Source organism: Sarcophilus harrisii, chromosome 4, assembly GCF_902635505.1.
Source record: "Sarcophilus harrisii chromosome 4, mSarHar1.11, whole genome shotgun sequence".
NCBI lineage: Eukaryota > Metazoa > Chordata > Mammalia > Dasyuromorphia > Dasyuridae > Sarcophilus > Sarcophilus harrisii.
The window spans coordinates 123,394,018-123,420,548 of record NC_045429.1 but is presented as its reverse complement, the minus strand read 5'-3'; the positions used below and the strand labels follow the sequence as shown (position 1 = coordinate 123,420,548).

The following is a 26,531-nucleotide window of genomic DNA, read 5'->3' as shown; positions in this document are numbered from 1 at the left end:
AGAAGGATATATAATCAATAATACCTACCAATTCACAGGCAGCATAAATAAAACATGGAGAAACATAACTAAAGATTACAAGGGTTGCCCTTTAGAATCCTGAAAGCTAATAAGCTTCAAAAAATACAAAACAAAACCTGTTAACAGCAATCGAATTTAGTCCTTTGCATGATTAATTCAAATAGGTAGTTCAAATTATAAAACTTCTCTAAATGTAAAAGGATTAATGAGGGCAGAGAAAAGAAGGACAACACCAGTGTAAAGAGATGGTTTTAATAAAGCATGGAAAGCAGCTGACTTCACAGATCATTAGAAATCCCCACTTAAAAAAAATGAAATGATCGCAGAGTGGGTACAGGTTCTCACATTGCAGTTATCTATTTGTAGCCTAGAGTGTTTTGAATCATTAACAAGAACATTATGTTATTGTGAAACCAAATAAAGATGATGTATAACAATTCCTGCTGGATACAGTATCCAAAATGACAGAAGCACCACATTTTGTAACTATATTTTTGTCACAATATTTTACCCTATTTGTCAATTTTCCCAAGTCTTACAAGGTGCCCTAATTACCTCAAGAAAGGGAAAATGTTACATTAATTAATGACCCACATGAATTATTTATTTTTCCAACAATATAACCTTAAAAAAAAAAGCAGAAATTTAAACAATATGATGTGCTCTATTCTTTTCTGGTAAAAAGGGCTTATTTATTTTTTGGCACCTATATTTAATTCAGAATGGAGAAGGAAGATGCAATACCTGCTACCCTCAGCAAAGAGAACTGGTGAGAATATGGTATGTCTTATACAGGTTGCTATGACAAGAAAAATAGGTAAAGTAAATCAGACTTTATTTATTCTAGTGTAAGCCACATTAGAGTACTGGAAGAATACCCTGGTAATGCAACATTATTTCTGAGAAACCTTCTGGGTACCTGCACTGTGGTCCTCCTATGATGCACAAACAAGAAAAGACTCCAGATATCCAAAGGTACCATCCACCATAGGAGGAGCACATTTTGAATTGTACAAATCATCACATAGCAAATAGTAAAACAATTTACTAAGACTTATGTTTCTTTAATAAGGTCTATGTTTCTTAAACCATTCTTTTAGTTTAGAAAATAAACACAAACTTTGTACATTTTATTTAAAAACAAAACAACCTAGCTTTTCAGAGGTGATATATACCTTTTCTTCTCTATTTCCTTTGTAAAACATTGGGAAGATCCACTAAAATTAAATTTAAAAATAAACATGTATTTAGTCAAACCGTTTCGTGAAACTTTCTTGCTTCCTGTAACACAAGGCATCTGACCAAATACCAAATATTTCCAATCATCCAAACATTAATGGTATGACTTTTCTGGAGGGGGATAGAAAACTGGGCCATCTTCACAGACAGAGAGTCCATAACTCATGAAAGTCTCATCAGTCAATAAAGCATCTTGTAGGAAGGGATGATCTACCTCTGGGTCAGTACAATTTCTCATCTGTAGTTCTCTAGTGAAACAGAATTCAATTTGACCAAGAATTTGTGTATCTTCTTCCTAGAAATTAAAAAAATAATAATATTTTTTTTCAGAAAACATGTCCTTGTTTTTGTTTCCCCCCACCAAAGTCATACAGAATTATGAGGAGCATGAGAATGAGAAAGACCTGGCTCTTTAACACTTAATAACTATGATTCTTCACAGCTGTATAACATTCTTTCCCAGTTCTAAATTTATGATCCTATGAATGTTAGAATTGAAAAACTTTGAAGATTATGTGGTTCAATCACTTTATTTTCAAGGTGAGGAAACAGAAGCCAAGTGATTAAGTGATTTTCAGAATTACTGATGACCAAATTGCTAAATCCAAAGGTCTTTTCTACATATATTGTTCATCACCCTCTTCTCTCCCCAGTTTCTCCTATCAAGTTGCTCCTGCTTAGTCTCCTTTGTTGGAACCTCACCCAGAGATTACAGCATTAGGTCCTGGGCCTCTTTTCTCCTCCCTCTATATAGCTTCACTTGGTGATTTCACAAGCTCCTATGGATTTAATTACTTTCTGTACAGTTGAGGCTGATGATCCTCAAATCTACCAATCTTGCTTTAAATTCTGCCAACTTCTAATCTTGCATCTTTACCTGCCTTTCTAACATCTCAAACTGAATATCCAGTAGACATCTTATAAACTCAGAACATCCAAAAAAATTTTTTTTTTCCCTTGCATCTTCCCAATTAGAGTAGAGGACAATATTGTTCTCCCACTCCCTCAGGTTCATAATTTAGGAATAATTCTAGATTCCTCTTATTTTCCTATATCCAATATGTTGCCAAGGTTTATTCCATCTTTGCAACATCTCCAGGGCAAATTTTTATGACCTCATGTTTGGATTACTGCAATAGTTAGCTCAACTCTCTCTCTACCAATTCATTTTCCATTTAGCCACTAAAGTGCTCTTTTTAAAAGTTCAGGTTACCTCCCTACTCAATAAACTCCAGTGGCTCCCTAACCTCTTCAGGATAAAATACAAAATCCTCTGCTTGACATTTAATGCCCTAATCAATAAACTCCAGTGGCTCCCTAACCTCTTCAGGATAAAATACAAAATCCTCTGCTTGACATTTAATGCCCTTCATAATAAAGGCACCCCTACCTTTCTAGTCTTCTTATACTTTATTTTCTTTGTTTCAGAGACACCAACTTCCTCACTGTTCCCTAAACAACATATTCTATCTCTTCTCTGGGCATTTCAATAATTGTCCCCATTTCTGGAATTCTTTCTCTCATTTCTGTCTATTCCTGGATACCTTCTAAATAGAATCCTATCTTCTACAGGAAGACTGTCCCAATATCTATTATTTCTAGTTACTTCCCTCTTCTAATTATTTCCTATTTATCCTGCATATATTTTATTTGTACATATTTGTTTATTGTTTCTCTCATTAGATTGTGGACTCCTTGAGAGCAGGAGCTGTCCTTTGCCTCTTCTCTCTCTAGCATTTAGCACAAGCTTAATACATAGTAGACAGTAAATATTTACTGACGTCCCTAAATTATTCAATTACTTAAATTATTCAGAACCAAAAGTAGAACCCTATACCTTGCTAATGTCAAATTCTCTTCTTTCTTTACTATCATTAGTTGGTTGTAAAATCTGTAGAGATCATCCATTAAAGTTGCATCCTTTCTTCAAGGCATCCTACCTATAAAGAACCTGGGAGTTCCTAAATTTAGCTGGAAGAACATTATCTATCAATACAGTGCCTGGCCTTCAAGGACTACTCTGATTAAAACCAGCCAATGGTAAAGCTGGAGAACAGCAACTGAAAAGAGTCTTTTAAGTGCAAACGTTATTTTCTTATATTTATGGCTTTTTTTGAAGACTAAAGGTGAAGTCCCAAAGCCATATTCTGAATTGTGTAGGAAGGAATTTTTATTTTTCTGGTTGATTAAAATCTTATCACAAAAAAGTTTTTGTACATATACAAATAATATTAACTACATACAAACACACACACACACACACACACACTCCACATGTGCAATTATTTTTCTTGGGCATATGTATGCAGAACCTCTAGCCAAATAAGCCCTTTATGAAATATTTACTATTCAAACTATTTGAAAAATCACTATTCCATTTTGATGCCATGGAATAATTATGGGGAAAAATGTATTAAACCTGACATCAAGCCACTCCCTTCTAAAATAAAGCTTTTAAAAATCAAATGCAAAAGCACTTGTTCTTCAACTTTTCATACATTAGAAGATATTTAGCAAATCATATCCACTAAGAAGCTTCTCTTTATTTAATCACAAATGCTGTTTTTGACTACAAGAATTTTTCTTTTATCTTACAGAAGGCCTTTGTCTAAGAAGCAGTCATTTTTTAGCCTCTGAAATTACATCTAAGCTAATATACAGAAATCATACTTAAGAAAGGGAACCTTATTCTTTTGAATTTAGGCAGTGTCAGATTTAAAGAATGTCCTTGGGAAGAGAAACAACAGTACTTAGTGTCTAGTTGAAGGAGGTATAAAGGGGGAAAAGCAGAAGATGAAATTGTAAGCTCTCTCCTAGAGGTCTGGAGGAGCTCCTTCTCCACCCATTCTTCTCCCCCCTCCCCCCTTTTATGTTCTGAGCAGAAGCAGCTCAATGCTGATGTGATGTAATTTCTTTGTCTAGACATCAATTAAGGAAGCCGTTTTGGACATACTTGCCTATAGTTTGTGGTACATGCCCCATGGCTAAAAACTCCCAATTATAGCTCTATGTACTCTATAGTACATCTATCAGTATATATAAATATCTATCAATCTATACAAATATCTACCAGAATATACCTATATGTATAGATATATGAATATCTATCATTAGATATATTAATATATACAAATATCTATCAGAATATATTTATATGTATATCTATCAGAATATACAAATACATATAAGTATATACATCAATTTATTTCTATATATTAACATATCTACATAGATGTAGTGGATCAGAGATTGGAAAAAATTCTAATTCTATCTTCTCTCTGACTTATCAGTGAGATCTTGGGACGATGGACTTAATTTCTGCAAATCTGTTTCTTCATCATTAAAACTGGGACAATTATATTTGCCTCTTCTTCCAGAAAGCTAAAAAGTAATGACTTGAAAGAAATTACATTTGAAAATATTAAACTACAGAACTGTAAGGCAATTGTTGCTACATATGTTTTAAGTAATTATTGCCATTAAAAAGGAAGGTCTTGTTTCCTTAAGCCATTACTTGTCTTAATGCAGGAATGTAAGAGGTTTTTATAAACTACTTTTGCACTTTAAAACTTTAGTAATTTAGGTTGAAATACAATACAAGCAATCTACTAGACATTTAAGTCAAAGATATGAGAAAATTAAGGCAATATAAAAATAAAAGATGTCAATAAATCAGTTTTTTTAACATCTAAAAACAAATTTATTATGGTTTAGTGTTATTTACATATCTAACATCTTTTCTTAGTTCAGTTACTATGAGAAACCAAAAATTACTATGTTTTATAAACATAGCAAAACTGAAAGCCAATTATTATAGAAGAGAATACTATTGGCCAATTAGTCTCTTTCAAACCTCCAATTTGAAAATTAAAGATTAAAATTAAAAACCAATCAGATTTAAGACTACAGGTGCCTTCCAATCACTGGACTTTACTTCTGAGCAGTGTACCAACTGACTTACAATTCTTCCACTTCAACCCTTCTTTAAGAAGTTCTATATCTTTCTGAATAGAAGTGACTAATGGAACTTTTAATCGGTTTGGTAAGAGAAAAGAATTTATTTAAAACACACACACATACACACACACACAAATTCTCTCTTCCTCATAATTTTATAGGAAGAAGCTAAAGAAACCATGGCTTAACATTTTTAGTCTTTGAAGGAGCATTATCAAGCTCAATGAAAGGGTCAACATGGTTTTCCATGATGAAATAGATGAAAAAGAAGAAAAAAAATTTTTTTTACCTGTTCTGGAGGAAGGCACTGAATTTTTGGTGTTACTCCATACACACTTGTAAGGGCATTCTCAATGTCTGCAAGCTGATATTTAAGTAAATCAATTAGTGTCAACTATTTAGATTATGTAGATTTACATTCTTTGGATTCAGACCCATTTCACTCTGAAATTCCTCCTTATATTGTAGCATAATACTATATGTCCATGAGATACACATATATTTATCAGTGACATGATAGACTGCTAATTTCATCTCAAATCAATCAGTTTACAAAAGTGTCTCCCATATGCATAGAACTGTGCTCAGTACTTAGCTTACAAAGAAAAAATTTTCTGTGATCAGAAAATTTATTGTATTCTACGGGGAGAAGCTTCAACAAATCTCCCACTATAAATGCTGCTATTATATCTTTAAGAGGATTTAATAAACTGAGGTTGAATAGCTCAGTTACTTGATTTACTGAAGAAAGATCTCACCATTTAGCTATTAATGTGGAAATTTCAGAGCGTATTCCTTTTTTCTTTAGAATCTGGCATAATGAGATTGAATAAGGAAAATGCACTAATAGCAAGCAGAGAAAAACAAGCAAGAAAATGTGGTCAACCTCAAGTCTTTATTATGAGTATAATATGACACAGAATGCAAGGTAAAGGAGAGTTCTCATACTTTAAGGACAAAATAAGGATGGGGAGGGGAAACCATTTAGCTAGAAGTATTAGGGAAATATTCATAGAGCAAGTGACACTTTAACTAATCCTTGAAGAAAGGCAAGGCTTTTTGACAAGTGATAATGATGGAGTAATGCCAGACAAATACATGGAGGTGGAAGATAGCAGACCAAGGATGAAGAACAATTATACTCGACTATAACTTCCAATAATAACAACAACTAGAATTTATATAGTGCCCATTATGTGTCAGGTACTGTATGAAACACTATTCAAAAATTATTTCAATTGATCTTCACAACAACTCTGAAAGTTAAGTGCTGTTATTATACCTATTTTACAGATGATGAAATTGAGGCCAAAAAAAAAAAAAAGGTCGAGTAAAGATCACACAGCTAGTAAGTAGCTGGGGCTAGTTTTGACCTTTGGTCTTCCTGAGACCAAGTATTCCATCTATTGTGCTACCTACATGCCTGGTTAGGATGTAGAAAGAAAGCAAAGAAATGAAAAATTCTAAAAGGAAAAGTATTTATGCCTTCAGCCACAATTGTACCAGGATCGATTTGTTAGGGACTTATCTTCATATACAAGTCTCAAAAGTTGAATTTCTCATTCTCTTTCCTCCAACTTACCTTGCTGCTTTGCCTCAAATTTTTGCTAATGCTGCTTTCTTTTTTTGAAATAGCTTTTTATTTTCAAAACGCATGCAAAGATAGTTTTCAACATTCACTCCTGCTAAACCTTGTGTTCCAAATCCTTCTCCCTCCCTTCTCCCGACCCTTACCCAGACAGCAAGCAAATAATTTATAACTTATATAATTTTTCTGTATATATTTCCACATTTATCAAGCTGCACGAGAAAAATCAAATTAAAAAGGAAAAAGTGAAAAAAAAATAATTCTGCTTTCATTGTCTCTTTTCCCCTATAACCATGAAACCTTTCTCATTCCTACAAGTTTTTTTTCCTTCCTCCCATCATTCTTCCAGCCTAACTTCATTTCAGAGTTACAGAATGTGAAAACTGGCAAGGATTTTTGAGTTTATCTAGCTCAGTATACATATGAACAAGAATCTCTTCTGGAACATTATCACTACAATAATCACAACCAATACAAGTGCTCAGCCAGTCTCTGATGGACAAGTCAGAGTGAATGAGAAGTTACTGCACTTGAAACAAGCCTGTCAAATCTAGCTAGTAGGGATATTTTCTTCGTATCAAGCCAGAATCTATGTATCAGCAGATTCTGCTTCTAGTTTTATCCTCAAAAACCAAATAGAATAAATCTAAAGCCTTTTCAGTATGTTAACTTTTTCAAAATTTTGAAAATACTTCCTAAATCTTCTCCTGGCTAAATACCCCCAGATCTTTCAACCAATTCAGAATCTGAGCTCAAATCTTGATATAGTATTCTAGATGTGGCCTGAGTAGAGTAAAACAGTGCCCTTGTTTCATTCATTCTGGATATCATACCTCTTTTATAATGCAGCCTAAAATTACATCCTTTATTCCCCTCCTGCTGCCATGTCTCTCTCTGTAAACATAAGTTGAATTTTCAGTATGTTATCAGTCACACACACACCCCCTCTCTCTCACATCTTCAAATCCTGTCTTTGCCACTTATTCCCTTTATCACCTTGATTAAATCACTTAAAATTCCTGGGCCGGTTTCCTCATCTATAAGATTAAACTAAATGGTCTTTTCTAGTTCTTCAGCTATGATTCTATGACCCCACATATTCAATCAATGGTCAAATTTTGTTAATTCTGTATCTACCCTCTCTTCTCTACTCATACAGCCCCCAAATGAGGTCAGACCCATGTCAGTTCTCTCCTGGACTACTGCAATATCCTCCTAAATTGTTTTCCTGTATGAAGTTTCTCTCTTTTCTAATTGATCTTCCACCATCTGCTAATGTGATAATACCAAAAAAGCACATATTTGACCAGGTCACTATCTTGCTCAGGAAGCTATCCTGGCTGTTTTGGGATCTAGTACAAACTCCTCTGTATGGACTTTAAAGTTCCTCAACCCTGGCTCCACCCTACTTTTCCAACTTTATTTTGCATCATACTCTTCACTCACTTGCTTATTCAGCTAGAATGACCTTCTGGCTATTCCATATGTATACCCCCATATACCTATTCACTCTCTCCCCACTATTTTTTTTTTTTGCACTGATTATCTTCTTTACTTGTTGGAATATACTCCTTTCTTACTTTTGCCTCTTAGAATCAAGTTATCTTCAAAGCTTAACTTTCCTCTATGAAGTCTATTTTTGGTTTTCCTTTCTCTACCCCTAACTCTTGGTGTTTCCCTCAAAATTGGCTTGTGCTTATTTTATATATATTTATTTTGCATATGTAAATTACTTTATGCAACGGACTTTCTTTTTTACCTTTCTATACCCATCATTTCTCTCAATGTCTATTACACAGGTGTTTAATAAATGCTTATGAATTATTTGAGCAGTATTAACTCCTTAAAGATTTGTAACTTAACCTCTGTTCCCTCAGTTTCTTCATCTATAAAATGGGAATGATAATACCATCTACCCACCACAGTGGTGAGGATAAAATGAGATTATAATAATCCTAAAGTGCTTAGTTATGACGATGATGATGATGATGATGATGATGATGATGATGATGATGTCATTTTGGACACAAGTATAGATCATAATGGAAAGCCTTGTAAAGATTATAATTACCCAGAAATAATTGTTTTAAAGGAAAATTGTTCTTCCTTTGTTTTTCCCTGACAACTAAGAATGTCAACTAGAATCCCCTGCACTAGAAAATATGAAGGACTGTTTTCCACTCTGCATTCCCAGTAACTAACATAATATCTTGCATATAGAAGACACTTGTTAATTACTTGCTGGATTATGCTGGAAGGGAATGGATTGGAATGTGGTTATAAATTGGAAGACAACCACTAGAAAGAAAGCCAAAAGAACTGATTCATTTCACAAAGCTAAATAACTGTCAGAGACTTTCCATCTAAGCCAGTGAAACCTTAGGAATTTATTGTTTGTAATCACTGAATCATTTAAACATTCTTGATTTTGTATTCAGCATCCACTGGAAAAAACACTAAAAATGAAAATTTGCATGTAGACACAAAGAGGAAATGAAAGACAGTTTGAGCTGAACAGCTCAGAAAACCCAATTCTTGCTTACTTAAGGCCGAGATGTTTTTCAGGGCTGTTGATCATCTTACTTGGCATTTTGTTAACTCTGAGGCTTAAAATAGGAAACTCACCTGGTAGAATGAGATAGATGGCGTTATACCTAACTTCAGGAGAATACTAAAATTAAAAACAAAAACAAATAAAAAAATGATATAATTCAGCTTTAAAATTCAGTTATATTTTCTTTACTTTAATTAAAATATTATCCATGAAATATAAATAAATTAAGTCTAAAACAAATAAGAATTGGGTCTAGAAGACAGATTAGAAAGAGTAGACATGATGCATGCATGGGGCCTCTGACTCCAGATCTAACACTCTAGACCCTGAGCTCCTCTAAAGCAGAGGCTGTTTTTTGCCTTTTTCTGTATCCCTAGTGCTTATCACAGTGCTTGCACACACTAAGCCCTTAATAAACATTTATTAATTCAGTGGTATATGAATAAATACTCTTTCTAAAAAAAATTTAATAGCCTTTTATTTACAGGTTATATGTATGGGTAACTTTATAGCATTGACAATTGCAAAACCTCTTGTTCCATTTTTTCTCCTCCTTCCCTCCACCCCCTCCCCCAGATGGCAGAATGACCAGTAGATGTTAAATATATTAAAATATAAATTAGATACACAATAAGTATACATGTACAATTGTACATGTTATTGTACAAAAAGAATCGGACTCTGAAATATTGTACAATTAGCCTGTGAAGGAAATCAAAAATGCAGGTAGGCAAAAATATAGGAATTGGGAATTCAATGTAATGGTTTTTAGTCATCTCCCAGAATTCTTTTGCTGGGCGTAGCTGGTTCAGTTCATTACTGCTCCTGAATAAATACTCTTTATGGGATTGTTGTTGTTGAGTTGTTTCATTCTTTTTGTTTCATTCTCTTTTCCTGATTGCACTTGGAGTTTTCTTAGCAAAGATACTAGAGTAGTTTGCTATTTCCTTCTCTAGCTCATTTGACAAATGAGGAAATTGAGGTAAACAGGACTAAGTAACTTGTCCAGGGTCACTCAGCTAGTATCTGAGGCTGGATCTGAACCAAGCTCGGAGCTTTATTCACTACACTATGCAGCTGCCAATGGGATTACTTTTTCTTTCAAATCACTTCTTGAAACAAGACTTTTAAATGTATAAAAGAAATTATTTAGGATTTAAGATTTATTTAAGGCAATTTCATTTGGTCAGTGGTTGAAGTCAAATATTTTCCAAAAGCAGCAGGTTTTAACCTGTTCTAAGAAACCTTATTAAAACACCATATAATTAATTTCTTAACTGGACTATGGAGGCAGTCAACCATGGACTATTTCATTGATTCTCAGATTCATCACCCCAAAGAAAGTAATTTGCACATTTTATGTCAAGCCTTCCTCTGACTACTTGAGCCCAGAGGGATCTCGCAGCAACCTCCCCCTGTGAATTCTTACTGTCTGTATCACTCATTTGACACTTATGTGTCTGTACTGCTTTGCCCATCTTGAATTCATTATATGTTTGATTTTGAATTAATTTTTACAGTTGCCAAATTTTACATGAGTTCACATCTGGCCTAAGACATTTAGCTATATGACCCTGGACAAGTTATTTATCTTGTCTTTTTTTCTTTATTATATATAAATTTATATATATATATATTATATTAATATATAATATGATAATATATTAATATTTATTATTATTATTATTATTATTATTTATATTGTCTTTTTTTCTTTAATAGTTTTTTATGGGTAATTGTTCAACATTGACCCTTGCAAAAACTTCTGTTCCAACTTTTCCCCTCCTTTCTTCCACGCCCTCCCCTAGATGGCAGGTAGTCCCATACATGTTAAATATGTTAAAATATATGTTAAATACAATGTATGTATACATTTTTATACGGTTGTCTTACTACACAAGAAAGATCGGATTTAGAAAGAAGGTAAAAATAACCTGAGAAGAAAAGCAAAAATGCAATTAAACAATAACAGAATATAAATGCTATGTTGTGGTCCACACTCATTTCCCAGTGTACTTTCACTGGGTGTAGCTGGTTCTGTTCATTACTGACTTGGTTGTCTTTTTTAAAAAAATTATCAAATAAATGAAGATTATACAAGAATTACATATTTGCAGTCAAATGAAGTTATTTACAAAAAGGCAAATATTAATACCTATGTTTCCTTTGCTTTCCTCCTTTCTTCTCTCCTTCTATTCTCCCTCTCTTCCCATTGCAGCTCAGAATTCCTGACCCCAAGTGTTCGACCATCCTGCCCAGTAATGAGGTTATAGGAAAGTGAGACCATATCCATCTCCTTCTTACCCAGACAGCTTTATATTCCACAGTATCTGGATAATTTCTGGTAGTAAGTCACTGAGACAAGAAGGCTAGTACAGTGGGAGAAAGATTACTGAAGACCTACCTAGATTTGAATCTTGGCTCTGTAACTTAACTGGTTTAGCTTAGAAAAATCCCTTCTCTGGGCCTTGTTTTTTTTCCCTATGTATAAAATGAAAAGGCTATACTTAAGGGATATAATGAAAAAGATGGGTTCAAATCCTGCCTCTAAAATTCAGTAATTGCATAATTAGGAGATAATCACTTAGTCTCCCTTATCTTCAACAGAAATGATTGAAAGTCTCTGACTTCATTGAAGCTTCATTGCTTTCCTTGAAAGATGATGCTGAATCTCACTGGGTAATTTTGGCTGTAATCCTAGATCCTTTGCCTTCTGGAATATGGTATTCCAGGATTTCTGATCCCTTATTAGATCTGGGTAATCCTGATTATTGCTCCTTAATATTTGAATTGCTTTTGTCTGGCAGCTTGCAGAATATTTTACTTGAGATTGTAGTTTTGCAACAATGTTCCTGGGGTTTTCCTTGAGGTATCTTTTTTCTGAAGGTAATCAATAGAGTCTTTCACAACTATTTTCCCCTCTGTTTCTAAAACATTGGGGCAATTTTTTTCTGATGATCTCTGGAAGAATGCTAACCAGGCTCTTTTTTTGGTCATGGCCTTCAGGTAGACCAATAATTTTTAAATTATTTCTTCTGGATCTATTTCCCAGTTTGGCTGTTTTTCTAATGAAGTATTTCACATTTTCTTCCATTTTTTCATTTTTTTTTTAGTTTGTTTGACTGATTCTTCATGTCCCACAGAACCATTAGCTTCCAATTGTCCCATTCTAGTTTTTAATGTGTGATTTTCTTTAGTTAGCTATTGTATCTCTTTTTCCAATTGGTTGATTCTACTTTTGAAGATGCTGCTTTCTTCAATAGACTTTTTTTTTGCATTTGACCCATTATATTTTTTAAGGAATTACCTTCTTTTTTCAAGCTGGATTCTCTCATGCATACCTCTCATTTCCTCTTTCTTCTTCTACCTTTCTTTTAAAAAAAAAAAAAAAAGTCTTTTATTGGCCTTTCCAAGCAGTCTCTTTAGGCTTGAGACGAATTCATATTACTCTTTGAGATCTCCCCTATGAACATTTTGTCATCATCTGAATTAGTGTTTTGGTCTTCCCTGTCACCATAGCAGCTTTCTATGGTCAAGGTTCCTTTCTGTTTCTTGCTCATTTTCTTTGCTTTTCTTTTAGTATTTTCTCTTTCTTTACTTTTATGATTGAGCTCTGCTCTTGGGGTAAAGGAGATGCTGTCTCAAGCTTCCTATGCAGCTGAGCTGGGGGCCCTTGTGTTTGCAGAGGATAGCTTTGCTGTTCTTTTCAGGAATCATCCTGGTTCCCCAGAATTTGCCTTCTGAGCTGGGATTGGAGGCTGCCCTCCTGGTCTACTCCTCTATTGAGCCAGGACTAAGGGTCTCAGTTGCTGATTTGCTGTGAGTTAGACCCTCTCACCAGCTTTCCCAGAGTCTGTCTGAGCTGGACTGAACACCTTTTTCACCAGTGAGACTGACCTTTCTTGAAGTTTTTCCAGTCTCTCTTGAATTAGAAGGTAACTTTATCGTGCCATACTCTATTCAGAAACTTGGTTTCATGTGGTTTTCAAAAGAAACTGGGAGTGCTCAAGTAGCTTCCTGGTTTCTTTTGCCATCTTGGCTTCACCCCCAGAACTTTTCCTCCCTTATCTTTGGTTTCCTCACTGGACATTTAGGGGATTGGACTAAAGAGCCAATTCTATCCCCTCAGATGTGAATCTGAAATACTATTATCTAATAGACTCAAAGTTAGGATATTTCTCTAATTCTCTGACATATGAACAATCTGTGAAACATGAATAATATAGTCTGGTCTATGGATCTCTTTTTGTCAAAAACATAGCTTGCCTTGGCTAGCCTGGTGCCCCAGTATTAAAGCTGAGACTGGGGTTGAAAGCACTGTTCTTTCGGTTAGCACTGGATACATTCTCATCTAAGGTAAACTGAGGCTTCCTCAGCCTCTTTACTCGCTCAGATACCTATTCTGCTCTCTGCCTGTTTTTACTTATAGCTTATGGTGCAGAGGTTGCTTGTCCTTCATTCTTGACATTAGAGAAGTGATTCAGATTTAAGTGAGGGAAGTGCAAAGTCACCAGCCTCACTTTCTCCTCCAGAGTCATCTAGTCTAGTGGCCAGGAATAGATCAAGATGACTGGAGGTGGCCTAGGAGGGCATGTGAAATAAATAGTCTATTGATGATAATAAAATCAAGTAAAAATCAATATTCTCTCCTCAACCTTGATCCAAGATGGCCCTCAATTGTAGATTTGCAGGGGACATAAAACATGCAAGTAGTTTCTCAACCCCATACTTTCTGTTTTGGCCTCATTTCTAGACTATATTAGCATGCAAGGCTCTAAATTTCTTTCATTATAAATGCTTTTATCATAGTGAAGCACTTTTTTAAATATCAGAGAGAAGACTGTGGTTTACTAGCTATTGTTAGGCTATTTGTAATTCATACAGCTTCTCTTAGTCACAGCAATTCCCTGACAAATGAGAATAATATGAAGTAATCTTTTGCTAATCAACCATATTTAACTTATGTGATTCAAATCTGTTTAAATGATGAATAAACTTACATCAGATCCCTAAGCATGTGTTCCAATCCCTTGCCAGATAAAAGCATCCATAAATGAATATTTCATCCAATTTCATACAGATGGATATTCCATTTAAACTTAATCAAAAGCCCTGTAACAGCTGGGATTCATAGAGGTGACTATACTTGCTAGAATATAAAAGGGGCAGGATGCCTTTTGCAGTAGATGAGTGGTTCCAAAAAAGACAACCTGGAAAATGTGCTTTTAAAATACCTTTCAATCTACAGGGATATTTATAGACTTCTTCTTCCCTCCAAAAAGTACACAATAGAATAAAAATAAATAAAATTATAATTTTCACTCCATCCCAAACAGAAACTGCCATTCATGTTACACAAATGATTATTCATAAGATTGATATCATGGGACTCCAATTATATTACAAGGTTACTTAGAGCAGCAAACTATTTTCTATTGTATTTTTATTCTCCCCTACTACCTGGTAGAGGATAACAGATTAAGGTATTGGTCATCTACTCTACCTCTTTCATTTAACAAAAAAAGAAACTGAGGCAAAGAGAAGTAATTTGTCCAAGATTACACACATGATAAATAACAAAGCTGGGATACCAACTTCAATCTTTTGACTTCAAACTGAGCACACTTCCTACTTTACCTTGAAGAAGTAATGAAGAGGGGGAAGGGAGAAAGGGAAGAAAGAAATTCTCATTTATTAAGTCTTACTACATGCCAGACACTATGATAATAACTTCACAAATATTATTTCATTTGATCCTTTCATCAACCCTGGGATGTAGGTGCCATATCTCCATTTTGGAGTTGAGGAAACTGAGGCATATGGAATTTAAGTGACATGCCCAGGATCACACAGTTAGCTAACAAAAGTCTGAGGCCACATCAGAACCCAGGTCTTCCTGACTTCAAATCCTGACTGTGGGATCTTGATGCTGATACTGCCCACAGGAGCTACTCAATAAATGCAGACTGAATGGACAGACTGCTTGGCATTATTTAAACTAAATATCAATAGAAAACATGTAGAGATGTTTTTCAAATAAGTATATTACATACTAAAGTAACTGTAATTAGATTCAGGTAGAACAAGATATGGCATTTTGGTAAAATTTATGATAAAATTTAGCACTTTATTTCTACCACAACTCCCCAGATATGAATATCTAGACATAGACACTCAGATGGAATACCTTCCTTCTTTTGAAAGAAGGGATGGTGGGTAGAGAGGACTGGACAAGCAGAATCTATCTCTTCTTGTTCTTGGGGATGCAACAAAGGGAGGTAAGGTAAGGATGTAAAGAAAATGGATTATTAGCATTCCAAGTTGAAATGTGAGACACATTTTCCTGGAGAAACAAGGTTATAAATGATGTTTAGGTTTTACCATACAATAAATACTAGAATTCAACTACACCTAGGAATATTTCTGGGCTGAGACCTAAGCATATGTCCATTGGAAAATGGAAAATTAAAGAGCTCCAAATGCCTAATTTATGAAGACTTTTTGGACTACAACCTCTTCACTGGATGAGGGCAGTTTGTATTGGGTCTTTATTCTAGGAAGTTAAAGCCATTTTGCATAAATTACTTCTTACTCTTTTTATACAAAGTAGAGTTCCAATATGGTAGTGTCAGTTTTGAGAAGGCAGCTACAGTACAAGGAAGTTCATTGTAGGATAGATACAAGGATCAAGATGAAGTATCTTCACTGTGGTCTTATACTTTATTCATGATCCTCTGATTCCTGCTTTGAAACATATGTCCTTCACAGGACTGATTAAATATAGCTTGGTAGCTTTAGAGATGAAAAGATAGAAAATGATTTGAGCCCTGGTAACCCCATAGAATATGAACAAGGTGAAATGTTCTTTCTGCCACTGCCAGAATCCCATATGAGAAATATGGGAAATAACACACGCATACATACACACACACACATACACACTTTTTTTTTTTACTATTTCCCCAAGGAGAAAATGTATCTCAGCATCACCAATTTGTTTTTAATGTAGAAGTCAAAAAATTAATTCATCTTTCCTTTTCTTGTCAATCATTATTTCTCTCCTAGGTTTTTGTTTGGGTATCAAAACCCCATAGTTTTCTATTTCATGTCACTCATTTCAGAGACATAAAAAAAAAAAGTAACAAAAAACCTCAATAAAGCTTCAAACCAAAATCCCCCAATATGAAGAAAAGACAGACTAAAGGAGGTTGCCTAAAGATATTCTGGTAATCGGGCTGAAAATTTATTTGCTGATTGGGGACGAGAAAAGGGGAGGAGACTCAAACCCCCTCTTTCTATGGTTTGGTTTCTTTACCCAATAAAACATACACAACAGAAACAGGAAATGCCATCTTATTGTGAATCTATAGAGTACATCAATCACCAATACATCAATAGGTAGTCAGTACTCAGCAAGAACAATCATATTTTTTAAAGGCAACAACATAAATCTAGAGTGAAGAAAGAACATACCTGTTGAGGTCAATATCCTTATAAAAGTCCAGACATTTACCAAAGTATTTTTTTTGAGAATTTAGAGCATCTAGCTGGGCTGCACAAGTTCCATGTTTTTCCCACTCATGCTTCCTGTAAGAAACAAGAAAAATTAACAGGATTAAAAAGTTCCTGCGTGAAAAGAAAATTAGAACAGATACTCGATGAAAACACTTATATTTGTGTCCACAAAATAAACTATTTCATCCTACTGTTCTTTCAGACAGATTATTTCTCTAGCAAAGCAAGAGAGATGAGAGTACATTTTTGAAGTCCCCCAAAGCACAAGCATAAACTACTTGGGATAGCATTCGACAGCCCCCATAGAATGCTCTCTCTATTCTCTCTCTCTTTTTTTTTTCTTTTCATTGCTAATCAGTTCCAATTCATTTCTACGATTATAGCCTGCTCAATTTGCAGTAGACTAAGGGTGAGAAACATGAAAATGCCATTGTTCAAACACCCACATATTCACTAGGAGATGTGAGTCGTGTTTCTCATGCAGATAGCTAGTATTTTACAGTCAGAGCATTGTACAGAGACAGTAAGGACAGACAGTCATTTCTCAGTAACTAGGCATGAATAGATAAGATAACTAATTCCTAAGGAAAATGCCTTAGAATTATTTAGTCTCACCCTCTCCTCCTCATAGATAGCTTATTGCTCAGAAATACAATAATGATAATTCAAAAGGAGAGAAAATCCACCCATCTATAACTTAAGGTCTTCAAACTTACAGTACCATTTTTCTTCAAGAAAACTTATTTCAACGATTTAAATCATGAGCTTTGTTATGTCACATAAGGTATAGGAACTAAATAAACTTAGTTCCATAAAAAGAAAAAGTTTATTGGGTCACCTAAGAATTAAGTTAAAACTAACATGCATTTATTAAACCCTTATTATTTACAGGCACTGTGCTTAGTTTTAATCTTTTACAAATATTACCTCATTTGATCCTTATAAAAAACTTAGGGGAAAGTGTTTATTCGACAAATGAGGAAACTCAGATATTAAGTGATCTGCTCAGGATTACACAGCTACTAAATGTTTTGAGTCTACATTTGATCTCAAGTCTTCCAGAATACTACTTCTAGATATTCATGCTCAGGAAGGATAAATAAATACAGATGAATAAGGAATAAGTTGATCGAAAATTACTTGGCTACATGCAGAAATAAGGGGGATCCTGCACTTGTCAACACTATCTCTATACTACTTACTCATTTCTCAGCCTCTTGCAAAGTAACTTTCCTTCCTTTCTGAAACCACTCTATTAACAGTCACCAATGGCCTTACTGCGAATCCAATTATCCTTTCTTAAACTTTCTTCTAGAGCAGGGTTCTTAAATGTTTCTTCTTGGGATCCCTTTTCACCAGACAAATTTTTATATGACCCCAGGTATATAGATATGTAAACTAAGGATACAAATCAAATATTTACTGATAATAAATCATAAAAACTTTATTTTAAAAGCATTTTTTGGTATACATATAATTTTATCATTTATAAAAGATGAAAGCAAATTTGCATACCAATGAGATTCGTGCTTGTTTATTTTTACATAAAGAATTAAATTTTAGCAGAATACTCAATATGCTGAAGTCATAAAGAAAACTTTCAGAAACGTTTTATTGTTGTCAATTTTTTTGTGGAGCTTTCCCCTACTCCTACATTCAATTCCATTATTCTATATGGGACCCACAGTTTAAGAAGCTCTGTACTAGAGCTTGCAGTAGTCTTTGTCACTCTTGACTATCTCTTCCTTCTTGATTATTTCTCCCTTTGGTTCTAAGATACTGCTCTCTCTTGATTCTCTTTCTGCCTAATAAGACCCTTTCCTCATTTTCCCAATCCCTAAATGTTTTCAAAGTTTCCTTGGTCTTCTTTTTCTAAATCCTTTCTCTTGACGATCTACATAGTAGATATAGGAGTTTCTTGAAACAAAGTAAAATAATTCAATTTAGTGACATACAATTAATCTGGCAACATTTTACAAGTTTAAAAACTGTTATTGTGTATAGTTTCTTCTTCTTGCTATTATCACTTGTTTTTATGATTTGGTATTTGATTTACAAGATTATGACATTCAATTAAAAGGTTTTTTTAAAGGACGGAGAAATTACTTATATTCTTATAGATGGAGGGGAAGGAAAAACAGAAATTTACATGATAATTTTATTATATATTTAAAATTAAAAGCAAGGAGCAGCTAGGTGGTACAGTGGATAGAGCACCAGCCTTGAAGTCAAGAGGACCCGAGTTCAAATGCGGTCACACTCCCTAGCTGTGTGACTCTGGAAAAGTCACTTAACCCCAATTGCCTCAGAGAAGAAAAAAAAAAGGATAGAGGAAGTAGAGAATAGTGTCTATGCATAAAATATGTCATATATATGCACATATATACATGTCTATATATGTGTGTGTACATCTATACATACATGTGAACATCACATATCCATATCCCAAGGCAGATACCATAAAGAGTAGTCCCATAAAAGAAAGAGAAAATTAAAAAGGATAATATTGAAGAGGATATAGTCATAATCAAAATAAACTTCCTGAACCTGACGTGGGTATTTAAAAAAAGAAAGAAAAGAAAAGAACTGGAAACCAAGTTCTGAGTAATGCCTATATTAACTGTGGCATATGAGTAACAGGTTATAACTTTGACATACGAAACTGTGACAAAAGAGAAGCTTTCAAAGACCATGACAACAAAGTGATAAGTACCTGCCCTCAAAGGAGATTCTATTCCATAGGGAGAGATGACATTGTCTCTACAAAGTGGGAAAGACATTATTATGTATAGAATAAAACCAGTTTTACAATCAGCTCAAAATCAAAATTTACCTGGCTCTCTGAATCCTTAGCACAAATTCTAATTTAAAGTAAACAGAACATGTACCACATACTGTCACCTCAGGTTTATTCAACATCAGGAAGTAACCACAATAAGAGACTAAAATAAAAATGAATTCAAGGCTGGAACTAATCCAAAATCGCCCAACTTGTTATGATTGCCATTGTTTTTTTTTAAAATTTCTTTAACCTTGAAGAAAACATGTCACTTTGAAGGACAGGTAAAAGAAAATTTGCATTGACTAGATCACATAACATAAAAGTAGTTTCCATAGCAGCTTACAGAATCAAAAGATGTTGACAGTAGATGAGACCTTGGATAGCATTCAAACCACCCTTTTCTTTTCACAGGATTGTAAAACAAATGCTTTTACAAGGATTTGTAGTCATTGGAGTCTCAACTCTAACATCAAACAACAGTATGGCCAAAGGCCAGTCATTTAAACCTCACTTTCTTAATCTGTAAAATGGGAATAATAATAGGTTAAAAAGGTCATAGAAATGGTGAATGAAGTCACCAGGGAGTAGATTAACATTCTTCCCGGCAGCAATGGCAATATTTATTTGATTATGATTTCAAAGCTGGAAAACAGGAGGAACAGGAAAGGAGCCAGCAGCCTACCTAAAAAGCTCAGATATTTAAAAAGTATAGGATAGCTATACCTGGTTAGCTATATTGTGGGTATATAATATAGTATTTACATCCCAGTGTTCTTGTAAACCTCAAGAGACAATACGTGTAAAGCACCATATAGATAAATGTCTGCTATTACTAAAGAATCTGGAATCCAAAAAATTAAAAGTACCTAGCTAAGGATACGGAGTTAATTCACAAATTTAGGGCTGAATTACTCATATATATTACCGATGAGGAAGCTGAGGTTGGGGGACTTACCCCAAGATCTTACCCAGGTTTAAACCTAGGTCTGCTGAAGGTCTCTCATGATCCACTCTATTTCTAGCTGCCTTCAACTTGACTGGAGCTGTAGAAAACTTTCCCTTCTTTCCAGTTCTGAAACCACAATGCAGAAAACGGTGCTTTTGCTGCTGAAAACAATGTGCTACTGTATTTATTCCACTTACCATTCCAAAAGATTCCTTCCTAGACACCACTCCCCTATAAGTATTGTGTCCTTTATGAGAATGGAAGTTTCTTAAGAGCAAAACTGGTTCATTTTTGCATTTGTCTCCTCCTATCTTAACACCCAGGGATTGGCACATCATAAATATTTAATAAAGAGGATTCTGGGAAGATGGCAGAGTAGATCGGCAGATTTCAAGCTCTCCTAATTTTTCCCACAAATAGAATAAATTTATACCTCAAGGTGAACATAAACAGATAAAAAATCAAGAATATTTGAGGCAGAACAGGGATGTTCCTGATATAACACAACAAGATCTCAAGAAAGATCCAGGCCAGAATTAACCCAAGTGAAGTGCAAACACTTTGGGCTAGCCCAAGTGGATAAAAATGCTGGACTCTCAGTGAGAATCACAGATTTCACCTCCCAGACAGTGGAGTCAAGGTCTGAGTCCCAGAAGACTGAGGTTTGGGAACCTTGGCTGATTGGGACCATCAGGCCCAGCTGTGCTGCTGAGAGGTAACCCTAGGCAAGATGGAACCAGCACCTGGTAAGTGCACAGGCAATAGGGCAGAGATACTGCTGGCTGTGGGAACTTATGGGAGGATGGAGCTCTTAGTTTGGGATACCTGGCCAGAGGGGAGAGCTGAAGGAAAACTTTAAGCACCCTCTCCCAACCCCACGATTAGAGATGCTTATACTAATATCTCTTATTTAAAAAAAAAAAATTGAACTGGCAAACAAGGAAGAATCCCACCCTATCTATAAACCTACTATGGGAACAGGGAAGACAGGGTTCATCTTTAAGGAGGACCCTGTAATAAAAAAAGTTCTACCCCAAAGTATAATATGAAATGGCTCCTTGCCCAGAGAGAATTTATAGAAAATCAAATGAAAGACATTGAAGAAAAATCAAAATAAATAAAGGCCAACCAAGAAAAAACAAGATTATGAAAAAAAAAAATTTATCAACTAAAAAAAGGAGATAGTCTCAAAGATAAAATAATTCTTTGAAAATTAGAATTGAGCAAGGGGAAGCCAGTGAAGCTATGAGAGAGCAAGAAATAACAAAACAGATTATAAAGAATTAGATAATAGAACAGAATGTAAAACATCTTATTTAAAAAAGTGATAGATCTGAAGAACAGAAAGAGGAGAAAATATAACAATAATTGGATTGCCTGAAACTTGTGACTAAAAAAAAGAACCTTAATAATAAATAATGCAAGAAATAATCCAAGAAAATTGTCCTGGAGTGATAGAACATGAGGAGAAAGTAGAAATTTTTAAAAATCTAACAATCACCATCTCAATGAGATTCTTTGTGAAAAACACACAGGAATATTATTGTCAAATTTCGAAACCCCCAGAGCCAAGAGAAAATTTTGCAAGAAACAAGAAAAAATAATTCAAATATACAATTAGAATTATACAGGACTTATCAGAAGCTACAATAAAAGACCAGAGGTTCTGGAATCATATCTACCTATAATCAAAAAACTAGGCCTGCAGACAAAAATATCATATCTAGCAAAATTATCCGTAATACTGAATAAGAAAAAATGGACATTCAACGAACTTTCAGATTTTCAAGACTTTCTATTTTGTTGTTGTTGTTGTTGTTTATTTGTTAATAGTTATGGTAACTTACATGAATGAAGAGATGGTCAAAGGCTCTTCTTTGCAAGAGAGGAGGGCAAGAACACTATCCTATCTAAACCTGAAATCTTCCCTGGTTCTTAACTGAGTACTCTGCACACACAGGGTAATTAATAAATGCTTGTGGGATGAATTCTGATCTTTGCTATCATGAACTATTTCAACAACTCCCCTTTCCCCCACAATCTCTCTTTGCGAGCATTAACTTGTTAATCTTCCCAAAAGAAGAATTTTTACTTGGAGACTTTGACTAACCATAGTCAGGACAGATAAGGGGAAGGGATCCCTTCCCCAAATGTGCATCGTTTGTCTATAAGCCCACAGATCTTTTTTGTTTTCTAGCACCATTTCTATTTTTCTTCTTCAGAGCTCTCTGCACAATCAGGATAGTCTTCTTCTTTTCCCAACTATCTGTGATAGAGTGAAAATAGCACTGGATGGAGGATAGGAATCCTGGATTATCTGTGATCAGGAAAAATCCATTCCCTTTGCTACATCTGCACTTTCCTCTTCTGCAAAGTGAGGGTATTAGACCAGATATTCTCCAAGATCCCTTCTTGCTCTGATATGCTGTCATTCTAATGCAGAAAGTGATGTGGTCTCATAAGAAAAGAGCTCAGCTCTATGTGAGCATGACTTCTAGTCTTAGACATCAACTCGTGGTACAGCTCTGGACAAGCCTCTTGTCTTCTCTGAATTACATTCTCTTCCATTGGAAAGAGAGAGGGTTGGACAACAATCCTTAAGGTCCTTCCTTTAATTCCTTTCATGATTTCAAGGGATTTCTCACTCGCTTGTGCCCACTTCTTAAAAGTGAATCTTTTCTGACACAAAACCCAATAACATTTTAGAGTCTAGACTCTTAGTTGAATATAAATATTTCATAGGTTAGTTTGCCTTTGAGGAACAAGGTAGAGATCCAGGGACAAGGATTTGGAAAAGGAGTCAAACTCCAGATAGAATGTATTTAGAGTTTCAGTGTCACTTTGTATTCAGATAGTTCATGGATGGCAAGCTTATGTTTGGCCTGTTTAGGTCATCCTTATATGACAAGCAGTTGTTGGAGTCTTCTAGCTAAACTTTTCCAACACGTTAAGGGCAAAGTCAAGAAAAAGTTGAAGCAGTACTTTGGAGAGGTCCCAAAGTAAGAGAATGCCGAGAGGGAAGAAAAGAAGCAGTATTAGGTCATATTTTTATAGCACTTTACAATTTACAAAGTGCTTTGAATACACTGCCTCATTCAATGCTCTTAACAATCCTGTAAAGAGAAGCAGTATCTTCATTTTACAGGTTGAGGAAACAGGCTCAAAGAATCTTAAGTGACTTGCCAATAGTTATAGCAGAACCCTGATCTTCCATTTCCAGACCTAGGGCTCTTTCTACTATAGCACAGTTGGCTTAGTCCTGGAAAGAGGGAGTTCACTTTCTACAGGGAGTAGAAGGATGAGGGGAAGCAGAGAGGGGTTCCACTTGGATGCAGATCACTGTACAAAGGCACTGGTGTAGTTGGCAAAGGTGGGAGAAACAGGTGAATGGATCAGCTTATAGAGTGCTTGGTAGGTGCCCAATGGGTTTCTATCCAGTGAAGCCCAGGATCAGGATGTCCTTAATGATGATGATAGGATTCATGCCTTCTCAGTAATAGGTGATGATCTCCAGGAGGGGTGGGATGATCAAAGCCAGGGCCCTGATGCTCGTGGAGCCCATTAGGGCTATAACCAGGACTAACCTGGGGACCAGGATGGCCAAGGTACATGTTCTACAGAGCAGGCCCATGCGAATGGATAAGTCTGCCACCAAATTCCATTTTTTTGTCACACAGGAGGGAGCAATTGGGAGGATGATCCCGGCTGAGATGTAGACTGAAGGGCAGAGGTGAAGAAGATTCCAAGGAAATAGAGCATCTTCACAGACTGAAATAATCAACAGTTTGGTAGGTTGAGGGTTAGGCTGGCTTGTGTGACTGCTCCAAACTAGAGAATGGTAACCACAGTCATCCCCATATACAGGGTAAGCGAGAAATTGTCCTTTTTCTTCATTTGATTTTCTAGGGGAAGATCCACACCAATGCTCTCAAACACAAAAACGGCAGTTCCAAAGAACAGTGCATAGGCCTTCCATTCAGAAAACAGAGGTAGACTTTTGGGACCTGGGACATCCTGACCTGACCTAGACTTTTGGGACCTGGGACATCACAATCAGGCTTCCAATCATACATATGTTGGCCAGCATGGAGAAGGTGGACCTTCTTTTCTAAGGTTATGAACAAATACCAGCAGCACAAAGAGGGACAAGAAGCTGAGCATGTAGAATGTCAAGGTCACAGTTGTGTTGGTATAGCAGGCAGAGGTAGCTGCATTGGCTGCTTCTATCACCCGCTTTAAATTATCAGCCAGAAAAACAAAATATACACAGCAAAATCACAACTGACTGAGAATCGGGAAAAAACTAACCAGGTACCTTCCCCAGATAGCACGCTTCTGGAGCCAAGGGAAGGGACTGGCCTTTAGTCCATACATTGCTGCATCTCCATAATCCAAAAAAGGGCTTTTGTAACCTAGCTGGCGAGCACACTCCACAGGAGGCCCATACCATGCACAGCCACAGTGCCCGTACTCAACTGACCTAGACAACCGATCAAGGGCCCAGAATGCTTCACTGCCAGGGGCAGTCCCAGAAGACCTGTGCCAATATTCCCTTTCACCAGGTGAATCAAAGTTTGCAGCCACGTTATTCCTTTGATCTTCTGGCAAGAGCTTGGGTCAGGGCCCTTGCTTCCACCCTCAAGGGTAATATTTGTTATGTTCTTTGTTCTTCCAATTGCCATCTGGTGAGTTTACTGGACTAGAACTGAAAGTCACAGTATCCTTGGTTTTGAGCTCCAGATCTCCAGTGGGATTTTTATTTGAACTAGCCATGGCTGCAGACTCCAAAAGTGGCTCTTAAAATACTGACAAAATATAGGAAGGGTGTCCAGTACAAAGGCAAATAGGTGCTTAGTGCAGGTGGACAGTCACAGCTCAACTGACTGTGTCTCAAAACTTTCTATTAACCAAACCCAAGCTTAATAGAAAATTTAACATATAAGAGCCCATATCAATGATTAATTTCAAGGAACTCAACATGGACAAATGGTTTATGGCTTTTGTTTTTTTTGTTTTTTTTTTTTTTGCTTGTTTTACATGGGAAATGTACACTATATGTTTAAGATACATATCATGTATAGGGTAGCAGAGTTAAGGTAAAATAGTAATTATATTATACAAATGAGGTGCAGAGGAAGAATAAACACAGAGGTATTAGAAGGGGGATGAGGACTTGTAGTTCTGAAAACCTACTCACATTGGGAATGGGTTTAATAGGCAACATTGCACACATACATACCATGAAGAGTACAGCACCCTCCAAAATCTATAAAGAAATAAGGGGGGAGGAATGGATGGACCAGAAAGCAAATGGTGTGGGAAGATGACAAGGGAGGGATCTATGGATAGGGGGAAGTTAAGTAATAACAAGGCAAGTTAAGGAGCAGAATTACAGCAAAGTCAGCAGGGATAGGAAATATATGTGCGTGCGTGTTTATGTGTGCGTCTATATAAACATATAAACATATTCACATACATATAATTTTTCTTAACTATAGCCTGCTTAGGGAGGAAATGAAAGGGGGAAAAAGAATAAAGTAAATAAGGTGCACAGCAAAGAACAAAAGAACAATTTACAAGGAAGTAAAGAAAAAAATGGACATTCATGAATATAATTTCTTCTACTAATATATATGTTTTCTTGATCTGTTGTTATACATTTTGAATCCTCCCTGATATTCTGCTGGCCACATGACAATGTTCTCTTTTACTTTGTTTTGTATTCCTTTTCTGTTTTTCTTATTCTGTTTGTTTGGTTTTTTTTAAATAAAATTTTAAAAAGGAAAAAAGTACTTAATAAATACTTTTTTATTCATCTGTTTATATAGCTATGTCCCCTCTCTTTTACCAATTATCTTGGAGACAAAATGAACCAAGGTATACATTGTTCCAGCCATCCTGACAGTCAGTCAATGAATAAGTATTTATT

General features: G+C 35.4%; 1 protein-coding gene and 1 pseudogene across 1 annotated transcript in view; both read right to left on the bottom strand.

Moving 5' to 3' along the window:
- Positions 1-257: 257 nt before the first annotated feature.
- Positions 258-26,531, bottom strand: part of RNASET2 (ribonuclease T2) — a 55,771-nt gene continuing 29,497 nt past the window's right edge. The window contains exons 7-10 of the mRNA XM_031937505.1: positions 16,833-16,946; positions 9,431-9,476; positions 5,507-5,581; positions 258-1,555 (exon numbers count right to left, since the gene is read on the bottom strand). Of these exons, the coding sequence (XP_031793365.1) occupies positions 1,355-1,555; positions 5,507-5,581; positions 9,431-9,476; positions 16,833-16,946 (436 nt within the window). The 3' untranslated portion in view covers positions 258-1,354. The remainder of the gene's footprint in view (positions 1,556-5,506; positions 5,582-9,430; positions 9,477-16,832; positions 16,947-26,531) is intronic.
- LOC105750504 lies at positions 22,395-25,557 on the bottom strand (annotated as a pseudogene).